Genomic DNA, 13,437 nt, shown 5'->3' with positions numbered 1-13,437 from the left:
CAGCCCGCGGGCTGACTTACTGTATTTCGCCCTTTAACAATATCATAAAATGTGTGTAAACTGATACTTCCAAACCCCAAAACTATACCAAGGCCTAAGAATGCTGTCAACATCTGTCATATAACAGTATTGGGGGTGTTTATGCTACATTTTATGAGACAGCCTTTCCTGAACTCATTGTCAGCTTGTGTCAGCTGAATGTGTGGCAAACCTGTGGGAGTTCACAGATAAACAACTCCAGAGTGGTTACTCAGTCTCTACCCAAGGCACATGACTTGTTGAATAGGGTAAGAGTTCATGGTCGCTGCCAACTTCCAGATAATACTCCCGAGAAACAACTGAAATGTTTGACCAAGAAATGTTATGACTTGTTTTTAACAGATTGTTAAGGAACAAGAAGTCAAAATGGGGTGCAGGTTGATGACAGCTTGAAAATAAACATTTATAATTACATCATGGTGCTTTATCTGTAATGCCTTTAACTTTAACTTCATTACTAAGCAGATTTTAATCTTTCTGTTTACCTTCTGATATGTGACAGAAGCTAATTTAAAGGTAATCAGTTCATGTAAAATGTAACTCAACCCCACTCCTCTCCTTCAGTGTGTAAACCTAGATAAGCTGGAGCCTGTCGCCAACGAAGAACGCTTGGTCAACAAGTCCATGAGTCTTTTGGATAACCAGAAGTTCTGGGCTGGAATCGTGTTCCCCGACATCACTCAGGCCGACAGCTCAGACCTGCCCCCCAATGTCAACTACAAGATCCGCATGGACATCGATAACGTGGAGAGGACCAACAAAATTAAAGATGGGTAAGTCTGATAACTGTGCAGACCTTATGTACTCAGACATGCTGATGGTTTTCATTAACGCTCTCTTTTTTTTGCACAGATACTGGGACCCTGGTCCCAGGGCAGACCCCTTTGAGGACCTTCGGTATGTCTGGGGCGGATTTTCGTACCTGCAGGACGTCATCGAGCAAGGCATCATCCGAGCCGTCACAGGCACCAAAGAAAGAACAGGCATCTACATTCAGCAGATGCCTTACCCTTGCTATGTTGATGATATGTAAGTGTATATGTATATATGTATATGTACGAGAAAATCAAATACAGGTTTTCATGTGCATAGAGCAGGGATATTCAATTGGCGGCCCGCGGGCCACATGCGGCCCGCCAGGAGCTTTTATGTGGCCCCTGGTCATATTTCCAAAAAGGGGGTGTTTGTTGAAGAAAAAAAATAAAAATAAAAGTTTTTTAAGTTTAAAAAAAAAGTTGTTTTTTTTTTATAATATTTTTATAACTGGCTACTATGGACTAAAATGGTTGTGCTCAATGCTTAATATAATATTCAAATAAGGAAATCTTGGTGGAAAGTGGTGCTTTGTCATTATGGCGTGTTTTATTAAAAGTAGGTCAATATCAATTTCATTAAGTTTGCACAATGCATGGTTTCAAAATGAACTTGCATTCAAAATATTTCTTTATCTGAATATTATATTTAACATTCACAATTACTAAATCTGGAGACAATTAATACATAATTAATATGTAAAATAGATATATTCAAATGTATAATACAAATATATTATATTTACATAAGTCTTCGTCTTTGAGTGCAAAATACATTTTGAAAACCCCCACATTTTCAAATTGTGCGGCCCTCTCCATACAGTCCTTTTGCAGATGTGGCCCCCGGCCCAATCTAGTTGAATACCCCTGGCATAGAGCATAGCAGCTTAATGCACGTGTCCTTGTGCCTTTTTCTTCACAGTTTCTTGCGAGTGATGAGCCGGTCAATGCCTCTCTTTATGACTTTGGCATGGATGTACTCGGTGGCCATCATAATCAAGGGGGTGGTTTACGAGAAAGAAGCGCGTCTGAGAGAGACCATGAGAATCATGGGACTGAACAATGGCACCCTGTGGCTGAGCTGGTTCATCAGCAGTTTGATCCCGCTGCTGATGAGTGCAGGCTTGTTGGTGATGCTACTGAAGGTTGGTGTTTGCACAGACACGTGTGCGATCATGTGTAGACAGAGTCTATCAACATGCAGGAATGTCAGTTTGTTGCAGAGAACAATAGAGCCCACTTACAAGAAATGATGCTGATGTTTTTATTCAGCTTTTGATATAATAGCGAGGATTGTCCTTTTATGACGTCTACAAACCAAACTTAGCTGTGAAAAATAATCTGCCTTTTTTTTCTTTTCAGATGGGCAACCTGCTGCCTTACAGTGACCCCGGTGTTGTGTTCCTTTTCCTGGGATCCTTCGGCATAGTGACCATCATGCAGTGCTTTCTCATCAGCACCCTATTCTCCCGTGCCAACCTGGCAGCGGCCTGTGGTGGGATCATATACTTCACCCTGTACCTGCCCTACGTTCTGTGCGTTGCCTGGCAAGACTACGTGGGATTTGGAGCAAAAGTTGTTGTGGTGTGTGGAAGAAATTGAACATCAGTACCATTGAATTTCCAATAACGCAAAAATATCTCCAGTGTTTGAGTGTTAAGATATTCAAAAAATAAAAAAATAAAAAATTAATGTACAGTACAGACCAAACGTTTGGACACACTTCCCCAGTTGTTTGAATGAGAAGGTGTGTCCAAACTTTTGGTCTGCACTCTATGCCCACATGTGATGTACTTAACTATGTGTCGTCTGTTTTTCTCTCAGAGTCTGCTGTCTCCTGTGGCCTTTGGTTTTGGATGTGAGTACTTTGCCCTGTTTGAGGAGCAAGGGGTGGGAATCCAGTGGTCCAACTTGCTTGCCAGCCCTCTGGAGGAGGATAGCTACAATCTGACCACCTCCATCTGCCTCATGCTGTTTGATGCAGTGCTGTATGGAATCATGACCTGGTACATCGAGTCTGTTTTCCCTGGTAAGTCAAGCAAAACATTCATTACTAGAATATCATTACTAGAATATATATATATATATATATATATATATATATATATATATATATATATATATATATATATATATATATACACATACTAGGGATGGGCGATATTTTACCGTTCACGATAAACCGCCAAAAAAATTCCCCACAGTAAGAATTTGTCATCTCGCGGTAAAAACGATAAATTCCTGTTGATGACGTTTTTGTGTAATAAGAAAGAAAGAAAGAAAGAAAGAAAGAAAGAAAGAAAGAAAGAAAGAAAGAAAGAAAGAAAGAAAGAAAGAAAGAAAGAAAGAAAGAAAGAAAGAAAGAAAGAAAGAAAGAAAGAAAGAAAGAAAGAAAGAAAGAAAGGAGCCTGAAAGAAAGAAAGAAAGAAAGAAATGAGGAAAAAAGAAAGAAAGAAAGAAAGAAAGAAAGAAAGAAAGAAAGAAAGAAAGAAAGAAAGAAAGAAAACAGGATAAAATCCCGTTGATTACGTTTTTTGTGTAACAAACATGGCGGAAGGCGGATCTGAGAGCGAGATAGATTTATAGGTGGAGTTAAATTTTTTTATCGTCATTTTTATCGTTATCGGGATAAATGGCAGAAATTATCGTGATACATTTTTTAGTCCATACCGCCCATCCCTAATACATACATATATTGGCACATTAATGTTTTAGATGAATAGGGCATGAGTATGAATATTGTTTTTATATTCCAGGCCAGTACGGGATACCCAGGCCTTGGTATTTCCCTTTCACAAGGACGTATTGGTGTGGAGAGAAAGAAAATAAAAACCTCTCCGACGCTCTGTCAAAGAAGGGGAATCCTGAGGGTAAACAATATTGGCACTTGTTGATTTTTTTAAATGTAAAATCGAGTGAAGATATGTGTCTTTGGAAACCTCTGCATATGGCTAAATGACTATAGTTCTTGTTTTTATCTTACCTACAGCTGAGTGCATTGAGGAGGAGCCCGGCCACATCGACCCAGGGGTTTACATCGAAAATCTGGTGAAGGTTTACAGTCATGGAAACAAGCTGGCCGTGGATGGACTGTCCCTGAAATTCTATGAAGGACAAATCACCTCCTTCCTTGGTCACAATGGAGCTGGCAAAACCACAACTATGTAAGATAATAAAGTCGTTATCAGATGTGCCATTCCCTTGCATTTATCAAATCAGAAATCTGTTCACCTACATCGTGTCCCCCTTTTGGCTTTTGGTAGGTCAATCCTGACCGGATTGTTCCCTCCCACCTCTGGCACTGCTTACATCCTCGGCAAGGACATCCGCAATGAACTCAGTACCATCCGACAGAATCTGGGAGTCTGTCCCCAGCACAATGTGCTTTTCAGCATGTAAGTATGCAATGATAGAAGAAAACAGCTCACCAACTTTTAGCCTCGCTCGTTTTGATAAATGTCTGAATTGTTGCTCGGTTGTAATGCAGGTTGACGGTGGAAGAGCACATCTGGTTCTACGCTCGTCTGAAAGGGCTCCCAGAGGAACAGGTGAAAGCTGAAATGGAACAGATTGTGAATGATGTCGGCCTGCCCCACAAACGGAAGTCCCGCACGAGCACCCTCTCCGGTCAGTTTTGTATTTGTTAAACGCAAATTACCGTATTGTCCCGAATATAAGACGGTGTTTTTTGCATTGAAATAAGACTGAAAAAGTGGGCGTCGTCTTACATTCGAGGTCTAGACGTTATACCCATTCACAACGCTAGATGGCCGCCAGATATCTTTAAAGCGAATGCTGAACTTAACTCCCCAGGCCAAAGGAACCCTCGTCATGAAGAAGAAAAATAAAAATAGCAGTTGCATGAAGAAGAAAAATAAAAAATAGCGGTAAGAAAGAAAAGAGAAGAAAATAACAGAAGAGATAACAGAAAAGGAGAAACGTAGCGACAATCTGGAGAAAAGTGGGTGGAAGAAGTTATGATGCAAACTTCAAGATCATGATTTGAATGAGGCAAAATAACAGGCTTTTTCTCTCGAATATATTGTTATAATCATTTGTTTAAGATGTACTGTAATTATTTTCTGTATAAAAATTTAATTTGGTGTTTAAAAAGTATTTTTTCAAATTTGAGTCTTGAAAAAGGGGGTCGTCTTACAATCAGGGTCGTCTTATATTCGGGCCAATACGGTATTTGGAGCATGTGACGGAGAAGGATTTATCGGTTTACAGTTGAAGAAAATATTTATGAGTTTATCCTGCTGTCCTGCTGTTTTCAGGGGGCATGCAGAGGAAGCTGTCAGTGGCCCTGGCTTTTGTTGGAGGCTCAAAGGTTGTGATTCTGGATGAACCGACAGCAGGTGTAGATCCTTATGCACGCAGAGGAATCTGGGACTTGCTGCTGAAATACAGACAAGGTAAAAAAAAAAAAAAAAAAAGACAAGAAAAACTGTTGCTAGTCCCTGATTCATAGCTTAAATATTTATTAATTTCATTCTTTGATGCATAAACTCTTTATTTTTGACCATCTTTCTCAGGCCGCACCATCATCCTGTCCACTCACCACATGGATGAAGCTGACATCCTGGGTGATCGTATTGCTATCATTTCCCACGGGAAGCTCTGCTGTGTGGGCTCCTCGCTTTTCTTGAAGACGCACCTGGGCACAGGTTACTACCTGACCCTGGTCAAGAGAGACTACGATCTGACACTACAGTCCTGCAGGAATTCTGCTAGCACGGTCTCCTACAGCAAGAAAACAGAGAAGGTATATAATAAGGACGTCCGGACATTAAAAGCACTGTTCCGGTTTCAAAACCTGCGGTTACTTATTTTAGTGGGTCTTATTCTTTTGCTCAGGAGGACAATGTATCAGAGAGCAGTTCAGACGCTGGCTTGGGCAGCGAGCCAGAAAGTGAAACCACCACTATTGGTAAGAATTGAAAGTAAACAGGTTGAATTTCATTACACCTTTCATGTAACTAGCTTTGGGAGTCTTATAAAATCAGCTTGTCCATCAGGCATTCACTGTTTCTGTTTTTCCTTTCCGACAGACGTCTCCCTCATCTCCAATGTGATTTTCAAGCACGTCTCCGAGGCTCGCTTGGTGGAGGATCTCGGCCATGAACTCACTTATATCTTGCCCTATCAGTCAGCTAAAGATGGAGCCTTTGTCGAGCTCTTCCATGAGCTGGATGACCGACTCACTGACCTGGGAATATCAAGTTATGGAATATCCGATACCACCCTGGAAGAGGTACAGAAATCTACACGTGACCCACTATAGTGACCATGGTCATAAGTAGAATAAGCCTTTATGTTGTGTGTTTTACTTTCTGCTCTAATTTGATCTGTAGCTAGGAACCATGTGATTTCCTTTCTTTTTCATTGAAGTGTTTATTTATTTTTCAACAAATAATAAATAATACTTCCAAAAGACAAAAACAAACAAAGAAAAAAACTGTCATTCCAATTCCTCGATATCAGCCTTGCTGCAGTAATGAAACCTGCGGTTATTATCGCATGGTGTGTCCTTTGTTGACTCCTTGTGACAGAAGTGTGCTCTCCTGAACCATGTGATTTCAGTGCAGATGTCATTTTAATCCCTTTTCTTTTTACTCTAGATTTTCCTGAAAGTGGCTGAGGACAGTGGAGTGGACGCTGTTGAGCTTTCAGGTGAGATTGATGACATTTTGAGTATAGTAATGACTCACAAGAGGATGCTAACTTTTTGTTAGCACTAATGCACCTTTTTTTTTTTAATGACCACCTGTATATGTTAAAACTGGAAGCTGTTTAATGAGTTCTAGGAAGCCATAACACACAGACAGTTGACGTTAATATGATGGCCTTCAATGGTTGCAGATGGAGTTGTACCCACAAGGACACGTCGGCGTCATGCATTTGGAGACCACCAGAGCTGCCTGAAGCCCTTCACTGAGGACGACCTGGACTTCAACGACTCTGAAGGTGACCCAGGTAGAACTGCATTACCCATGCAGTGCATTGACAGCAACTGTATTGTTCCTGTCATTTGTAATGCTTCTTTGAATGCAGTTGTTACAAGCAAAGAAAATGATATTTTTGTTATTTCTTGATACTGTTACCTAATGTCAAAAATACTAATCGTATTTCAAATTTGCTAAATATGTAATGTGTTCAGAATCTCGCGAGACTGATTGGCTCAGTGGAACAGACGGCAAAGGTTCGTACCAGGTCAAAGGCTGGAGCCTGAAGAGACAGCAATTTGTTGCACTGCTGTGGAAACGGTTCCTCTACGCTCGCCGCTCCAGAAAAGGCTTTTTTGCTCAGGTATGTTGGTACTGATTTGTGTGCATGGATTTATTTTTATAAAATAGCCTCCACTGTGTGTGTGTGTGTGTTCTCCCCCTGGCATCAACCATCCAGGATTCTTCTAAGAGTTACTTATTTTTGACATGGGGTTGAACTGACTTGCCGTGGCTGTGTTTTCCAGATTGTTCTTCCAGCAGTGTTTGTTTGCATTGCCCTCGTGTTCAGCCTGATTGTTCCTCCATTTGGAAAGTATCCCAGTTTGGCTCTGCATCCCAGCATGTATGGAGAACAGTTTACCTTCATCAGGTGAGATATCGTTCCCTCAGCATAGAAAATAAGAATTCACTTTTGTTTCATTCATTTATCTCTAATTCTGATTCTTTTTTTTAAAAACTTTCTTCATGTCAATCCAGAAAGCAGCTCATAAACTTAAATTAACCTAAGTCAAAGTATTTTCAATAAATTTACCTTTCCCGGCTCAACACACAACAAGTGAATGTGGCAAAGACTCCACATCAACTTTCATTCATTTGCTCACTCATTCATTCATTCGACTGACATGAATGATGAAGCTTTTACTGGTTTGTCCGTAGCCAGGTAGCCAAAAGCACCCAGAATTATAAAGTACAGGATAGAAAAGGCAAAATAATCCTGTTGGAGTGGGTCAGGAACTTCCACAACTCACTGAAAAAGAGAAGTCACCTGTAGTACGTTCCACATTTTAATGTAGTGTTTACAGAGTAACAACAATTCCTGTACTAAATATAAAAGCTAACAGATATAAGGAGGTATTGTGGACATTCAACAGGGTTTCTCTTCAAAATCGGACTAGTTTTAATTAGTTGTTCAACATAATTAGTTTGGTATTATTTGTTTGTTTTAAACTTATTTCCCATTGAAGACAATGTAACAAATGAAGAGTATTCCTAAAGGTAACTGGCTATTTGTGTTTTTCTAGTAATGACTCACCTGAAGACGCTCACAGCAACAGACTATTGGGAGCTCTGACAGAAGACCCAGGATTTGGAACACGCTGCATGAAAGGCGAGCCCATCCCGTGAGTATTTAGGAGGAGAGTTTAAACTAACAATCAGGAAAAAGAATAATAACGCATAGCTCTGCAGAGGTTTCATACAAACTGCAGTAATGACGTCTTTAAATGCAAACCCCTCTCTCTGGGCATCAGGGACATGCCGTGCACAGCAGTGGAGGATGAGTGGTCGGTGCCTGAAGTGCCTCAGAGTGTGACGGACATGTTCGACAAAGGCAACTGGACCATGGAGAATCCCTCTCCCCTGTGTGAGTGCAGCTGCGACGGGCTCAAGAGAATGCTGCCCGAGTGCCCCCCCGGAGCCGGTGGACTTCCACCACCACAGGTCAGTGACAGGAAACTGAAAGATATTTTCAACCCCAGTTTACAAATAACACACACATATATGACCTATTTGGTCTTCTTTTGTATCCAGATGAAAATCAGTGACAAAGACACTCTGCAGAACTTAACTGGCAGAAATGTGTCGGACTATCTGGTGAAAACCTACGCTCAGATTATTGGCAAGAGGTAAGGCTCCCCTGACACCGTGATCGTCTCTCCTGGCATCATACGTGCAATGAGACTTCTTTTCATTCATGGTATCAAAAAGAATTGAATCAAATATTTTCTTCTCCTACAGCCTGAAGAACAAGATTTGGGTCAACGAGTTCAGGTACTTTATTTGTTCATGACTGATGGATATCGGAGAGGTCCTTTGCTGTGATCATCGCTGATATTAAAATGGCTGTACTTTATGACAGGTACGGTGGATTCTCATTGGGTGCCAGGAGTAATCAGTTCCTGTCCCACAAAGATGAAATTGATGAGGCGATTGCTCAGCTGAGGAGACGCTTCCATCTTGAAAGAGTAAGAGAGTTAATGATATTATCATACTGTCAGAAAGTGGTAGCCAGTTACAAAAAGACAATACCAACGGTTGTACAAGACTGTTGAGACTAGACAGAGACACGTGCAGGGTTCCTGCATGTTTTGGATTGTAGAGCTGCAAAAACTCTGGTTTACCTGTTTACTTACGAAGACTCTCCTTCTCTTTCCGCCTGACGTATCATCCAGGGAACTGCATCCGATCGCTTTTTTCACAGCCTCTCCAGTTTTATCCAAGGATTGGACACCAAGAATAACGTCAAGGTCAGTATGAACACAGAAGTGCGGGTCCAATGAAGCTTCCACACAGATAATAAAGTCACAGCTTTGACTCCACATTTATGATAAACTTCTTGATTTTTGTCTATTTCTACTATTACCATGTCATTGTTTTAACTGTACCTTTACAAGACTGTATTCATAAAAACTTCCTATTAAAGGAGCTTGAGGCCGGATTGTGGCAGGATTTATGAAAAAAATCCGTATACATTTTAAGTTTTCTAGTAATAATGTCAGATGAAGCGTTCCAAACCCAAAAGAATGAGCCCTCTAGTGTATCTCTCCTTTGCCTTGAACAGGCTGTGTGCTGCAAAATGTGCTGCAATTCGGTCCCGAATTTCCCTTTAAGAAATGAGACTCTCTAGCGCCACCCTTCACCACGACGGCCGTTGGGGGTACTGCAGCCAACAGTGAAGCAGGCACGGGAGAACGGGGAGAACGTGCATGCAGCGTCATGTGACGTCACATCCGCAGCCCAGCGCGGGAAATTCGGGACCGAATTGCAGCACATTTTGCAGCACACAGCCTGTTCAAGGCAAAGGAGAGATACACTAGAGGGCTCATTCTTTTGGGTTTGGAACGCTTCATCTGACATTATTACTAGAAAACTTAAAATGTATACAGATTTTTTTTCATAAATCTTGCCACAATCCGGCCTCAAGCTCCTTTTAAGAACAGTTTTTTTTTTTAATATATATACTTTGTTTCCTTTTTTAAAAATAAATGAAGATATAAAGCCTAGTGTTCAAAGAAAGTTTATCTAATTTCTCTTGGGACTTATAAAGTAATTTTGAATTGAATTAAATGAAGGAGTCAAAAAAAGAGTGAGAAATATATATTTAAACAAAATTTTCATTCATTCTGGTCTGTTCTGTTGTTTTACACTCAGCTCCGCTCTGTTTTTCCTCACTTACTGCCACCTAACACCTGTGTTTCTTACCTGCAGATCTGGTTTAACAACAAGGGCTGGCACAGCATTGGATCCTTCCTTAACGTGATGAACAATGGCATCCTCCGTTCCAGTCTGCCAGCTGGAAAAGACCCCAGAAAGTTTGGCATCACTGCCCACAATCACCCACTGAACCTCACCAAGGAGCAGCTATCCCAAGTTGCTTTGTGAGTATTACGGCAAACGTGGGAAATGGTTTCAAATTCACAACATAACGTAAAGATTTTGACCTTTTTCCGACGTATGCCCCATCCCGTTCTCTTTCCCAGGATGACAACATCAGTGGACGTGCTGGTGTCCATCTGCGTCATCTTCGCCATGTCCTTCGTCCCTGCCAGTTTTGTGGTCTTTCTCATCCAAGAGAGAGTGAACAAAGCCAAACACATGCAGTTCATCAGTGGAGTCCAACCCTTCCTCTATTGGCTGGCAAACTTTGTTTGGGATATGGTGAGACACTGCACAGCTGGCGTCACTTCACAGAGAAAGAAGAAAGTTCTTGTCCTAATCCTGATATGAATATAGGACAGTGAAATGTACAGTTGCTTTTTTTTCATCTTCCTGTCCTCCCTCTCCCTCCCTCTCTCTCTTGCAGTGCAATTACATTGTTCCAGCCACACTGGTGATCATTATATTTGTGTGTTTCCAACAAGACGCTTATGTCTCATCCACCAATCTGCCAGTTCTGGCCCTGCTTCTGTTGCTTTATGGGTAACTAGAACCAAAACTACATATCTTCTTCTCTTCCTATGTTTTTTTGTCTTTATTAAGCCTAAATGTGTGGGATCTTTTTGCAGATGGTCAATCACCCCCCTGATGTACCCAGCCTCCTTCTTCTTTAAGATCCCCAGCACTGCCTACGTGGTCCTAACCAGCGTCAACATACTGATAGGAATCAACGGCAGCGTGTCCACGTTTGTCCTGGAACTGTTTGGAAGCAATGTAAGTCATTAATAGAAACAGGAGATTATTATTCTGGCAGGTTTTCTTTTGTTGTTAAAATGTAGTGTTCAAATGGCCAAATATTGACATCCTTCCTCTTTTAGGAGATTGGCGGTATTAATGACATCTTGAAGAACGTGTTCCTCATCTTCCCTCACTTCTGCCTTGGTAGAGGTCTAATTGACATGGTCAAAAATCAGGCCATGGCTGATGCATTGGAGAGATTCGGTAAGTGCACAAATGATTTATTATTTATGATTATGTGATCTTGGCAAGCTACACAAAGCAAACATTATTAAAGTATTAACGAGGTCTGGTCTGTTGTAGGTGAAAACCGTTTCCGCTCTCCTCTGGCTTGGGACATGGTTGGAAAGAACCTGTTTGCAATGGCCGTAGAGGGCGTCGTCTTCTTCTGCATCACCGTCCTCATTCAGTACCGCTTCTGCTTCAAGGCCAGGTGGGAGAAATATGTCGGAGTAGTCCACTTTAAATGCCCTTTTTTCCAAATTTCACAGAACCTTTGATCATTCAGAAAAGTCAGTTGGGATTTGTGTGTAAAATTCAATATGGGGAGAAGGATTCTCACGTAAAACGTCCTGCAGGTCTGTGTGAAATCTGAGCTCTCCTCTGCGTCACCCTCTAGGTCATCCACCAGCCACCTGAAGCCTATCGGGGAAGAGGATGAGGATGTGGCCAGAGAGCGGCAGAGGATTCTGAGCGGAGGGGGTCAGTCAGACATCCTGGAGCTCAGACAGCTCACCAAGATTTACAAGCGGAAACAGAAGCCCGCAGTGGACCGGCTCTGCGTTGGCATCCCCCCTGGAGAGGTACACACGTCTTCATCTTCAACCTGTAACACCAGTCACTAGGAATGGGCGATATTTTACCGTTCACGATAAACCGTCAAAAATATTCCTCACGATAAGAATTTGTATCTCACGGTAAAAACGATAAATTCCTGTTGATGACGTTTTTGTGTAAAGTCAGATTTATGGATCTGTGTTAAATCCACGCACAACGTACGTGAAGGAAGGAAGGAAGGAAGGAAGGAAGGAAGGAAGGAAGGAAGGAAGGAAGGAAGGAAGGAAGGAAGGAAGGAAGGAAGGAAGGAAGGAAGGAAGGAAGGAAGGAAGGAAGGAAGGAAGGAAGGAAGGAAGGAAGGAAGGAAGGAAGGGAGAGAGCAGGAGGAAGTAAGGGAAAAGGGAAGGAATGAAGGGAGGGAGAAAACAAGGAAAGGAGGAAGGAAGGAAGGAAGGAAGGAAGGAAGGAAGGAAGGAAGGAAGGAAGGAAGGAAGGAAGGAAGGAAGGAAGGAAGGAAGGAAGGAAGGAAGGAAGGAAGGGGAGAAGGAAGGGAGAAAACAAGGAAAGGAGGAAGGAAGGGGAGAAGGAAGGGAGAAAACAAGGAAAGGAGGAAGGAAGGGAGAAAAGAGGAAGGGAAGATGGAAGGAGAGAGCAGGAGGAAAGAAGGAAGGGAAAAAGGAAGGAAGGAAGGAAATGAGCCAGAAAGAAAGAAAGAAAGAAAGAAAGAAAGAAAGAAAGAAAGAAAGAAAGAAAGAAAAAGAAGGATAAATTCCCGTTGATGAGGTTGGTGGATGGAGTTGAATTGGTATTTTTTTATCGTCATTTTTATCGTTATCAGGATGAATGCCAGAAATGATCGTGATACATTTTTTAGTCCATACCGCCCATCCCTACCAGTCACGCACTGCTGTATAGGAATGATTCTAACAGATGCATATACGTAACAACAAGGGACCAGCAAGTCCTGCTTCAGTTTAACATTTTCAGCTAGTATAATAAATGTGTTTTCAGTATTTAAATATATTATTTGGCTTTCCTGTAGTGTTTTGGTCTGCTCGGAGTGAATGGAGCAGGGAAGACGAGCACCTTCAAAATGCTGACAGGAGACTCTTTGGTCACCAGTGGTGAGGCCTACTTGGCTAGCAAGAGGTGAGTGACAAAACAATCCGTCTAATTTACTTCAGAAATGTCATTTTTTTCTTTCTATTAAATAAACTCATACTTGTGTTTGATATCTCCCTCCAGCGTGAATACTGAGATAGATGAAGTGCACCAGAACATGGGTTACTGTCCCCAGTTTGATGCTATTAATGACCTATTGACCGGCAGAGAGCACCTGGAATTCTATGCTATCCTGAGAGGAGTACCTGAAAAGGAAGTCTGTGAGGTAACCATACACACACACATGT

At 41.7% G+C, this 13,437-nt stretch overlaps 1 protein-coding gene across 2 annotated transcripts in view; it reads left to right on the top strand.

Annotated features, from left to right (window-relative positions):
* Positions 1–13,437, top strand: part of LOC133444373 (phospholipid-transporting ATPase ABCA1-like) — a 38,723-nt gene that overhangs the window by 20,383 nt on the left and 4,903 nt on the right. Inside the window, exons 13-44 of one of the 2 annotated variants that reach the window (XM_061722130.1) lie at positions 604–812; positions 892–1,068; positions 1,774–1,996; positions 2,214–2,435; positions 2,676–2,880; positions 3,608–3,721; positions 3,841–4,015; positions 4,115–4,246; positions 4,339–4,478; positions 5,129–5,266; positions 5,387–5,616; positions 5,709–5,781; positions 5,903–6,105; positions 6,473–6,524; positions 6,714–6,818; positions 7,012–7,160; positions 7,324–7,448; positions 8,101–8,199; positions 8,329–8,518; positions 8,609–8,703; positions 8,816–8,848; positions 8,937–9,042; positions 9,250–9,324; positions 10,286–10,455; positions 10,558–10,735; positions 10,881–10,996; positions 11,083–11,227; positions 11,332–11,455; positions 11,555–11,684; positions 11,871–12,054; positions 13,071–13,177; positions 13,274–13,415. In XM_061722130.1, coding sequence (XP_061578114.1) covers positions 604–812; positions 892–1,068; positions 1,774–1,996; positions 2,214–2,435; positions 2,676–2,880; positions 3,608–3,721; positions 3,841–4,015; positions 4,115–4,246; positions 4,339–4,478; positions 5,129–5,266; positions 5,387–5,616; positions 5,709–5,781; positions 5,903–6,105; positions 6,473–6,524; positions 6,714–6,818; positions 7,012–7,160; positions 7,324–7,448; positions 8,101–8,199; positions 8,329–8,518; positions 8,609–8,703; positions 8,816–8,848; positions 8,937–9,042; positions 9,250–9,324; positions 10,286–10,455; positions 10,558–10,735; positions 10,881–10,996; positions 11,083–11,227; positions 11,332–11,455; positions 11,555–11,684; positions 11,871–12,054; positions 13,071–13,177; positions 13,274–13,415 — 4,566 coding nt within the window. Of the gene's footprint in view, positions 1–603; positions 813–891; positions 1,069–1,773; positions 1,997–2,213; positions 2,436–2,675; positions 2,881–3,607; positions 3,722–3,840; positions 4,016–4,114; positions 4,247–4,338; positions 4,479–5,128; positions 5,267–5,386; positions 5,617–5,708; positions 5,782–5,902; positions 6,106–6,472; positions 6,525–6,713; positions 6,828–7,011; positions 7,161–7,323; positions 7,449–8,100; positions 8,200–8,328; positions 8,519–8,608; positions 8,704–8,815; positions 8,849–8,936; positions 9,043–9,249; positions 9,325–10,285; positions 10,456–10,557; positions 10,736–10,880; positions 10,997–11,082; positions 11,228–11,331; positions 11,456–11,554; positions 11,685–11,870; positions 12,055–13,070; positions 13,178–13,273; positions 13,416–13,437 lie in introns of both variants that reach the window. The other variant, XM_061722121.1, reaches the window with a different exon arrangement.

This window comes from Cololabis saira, chromosome 1 (assembly GCF_033807715.1).
Source record: "Cololabis saira isolate AMF1-May2022 chromosome 1, fColSai1.1, whole genome shotgun sequence".
Taxonomy (NCBI): Eukaryota; Metazoa; Chordata; class Actinopteri; order Beloniformes; family Belonidae; genus Cololabis; species Cololabis saira.
Note: the sequence above shows the minus strand (reverse complement) of the source record. Positions and strands in the feature narration are given on the sequence as shown.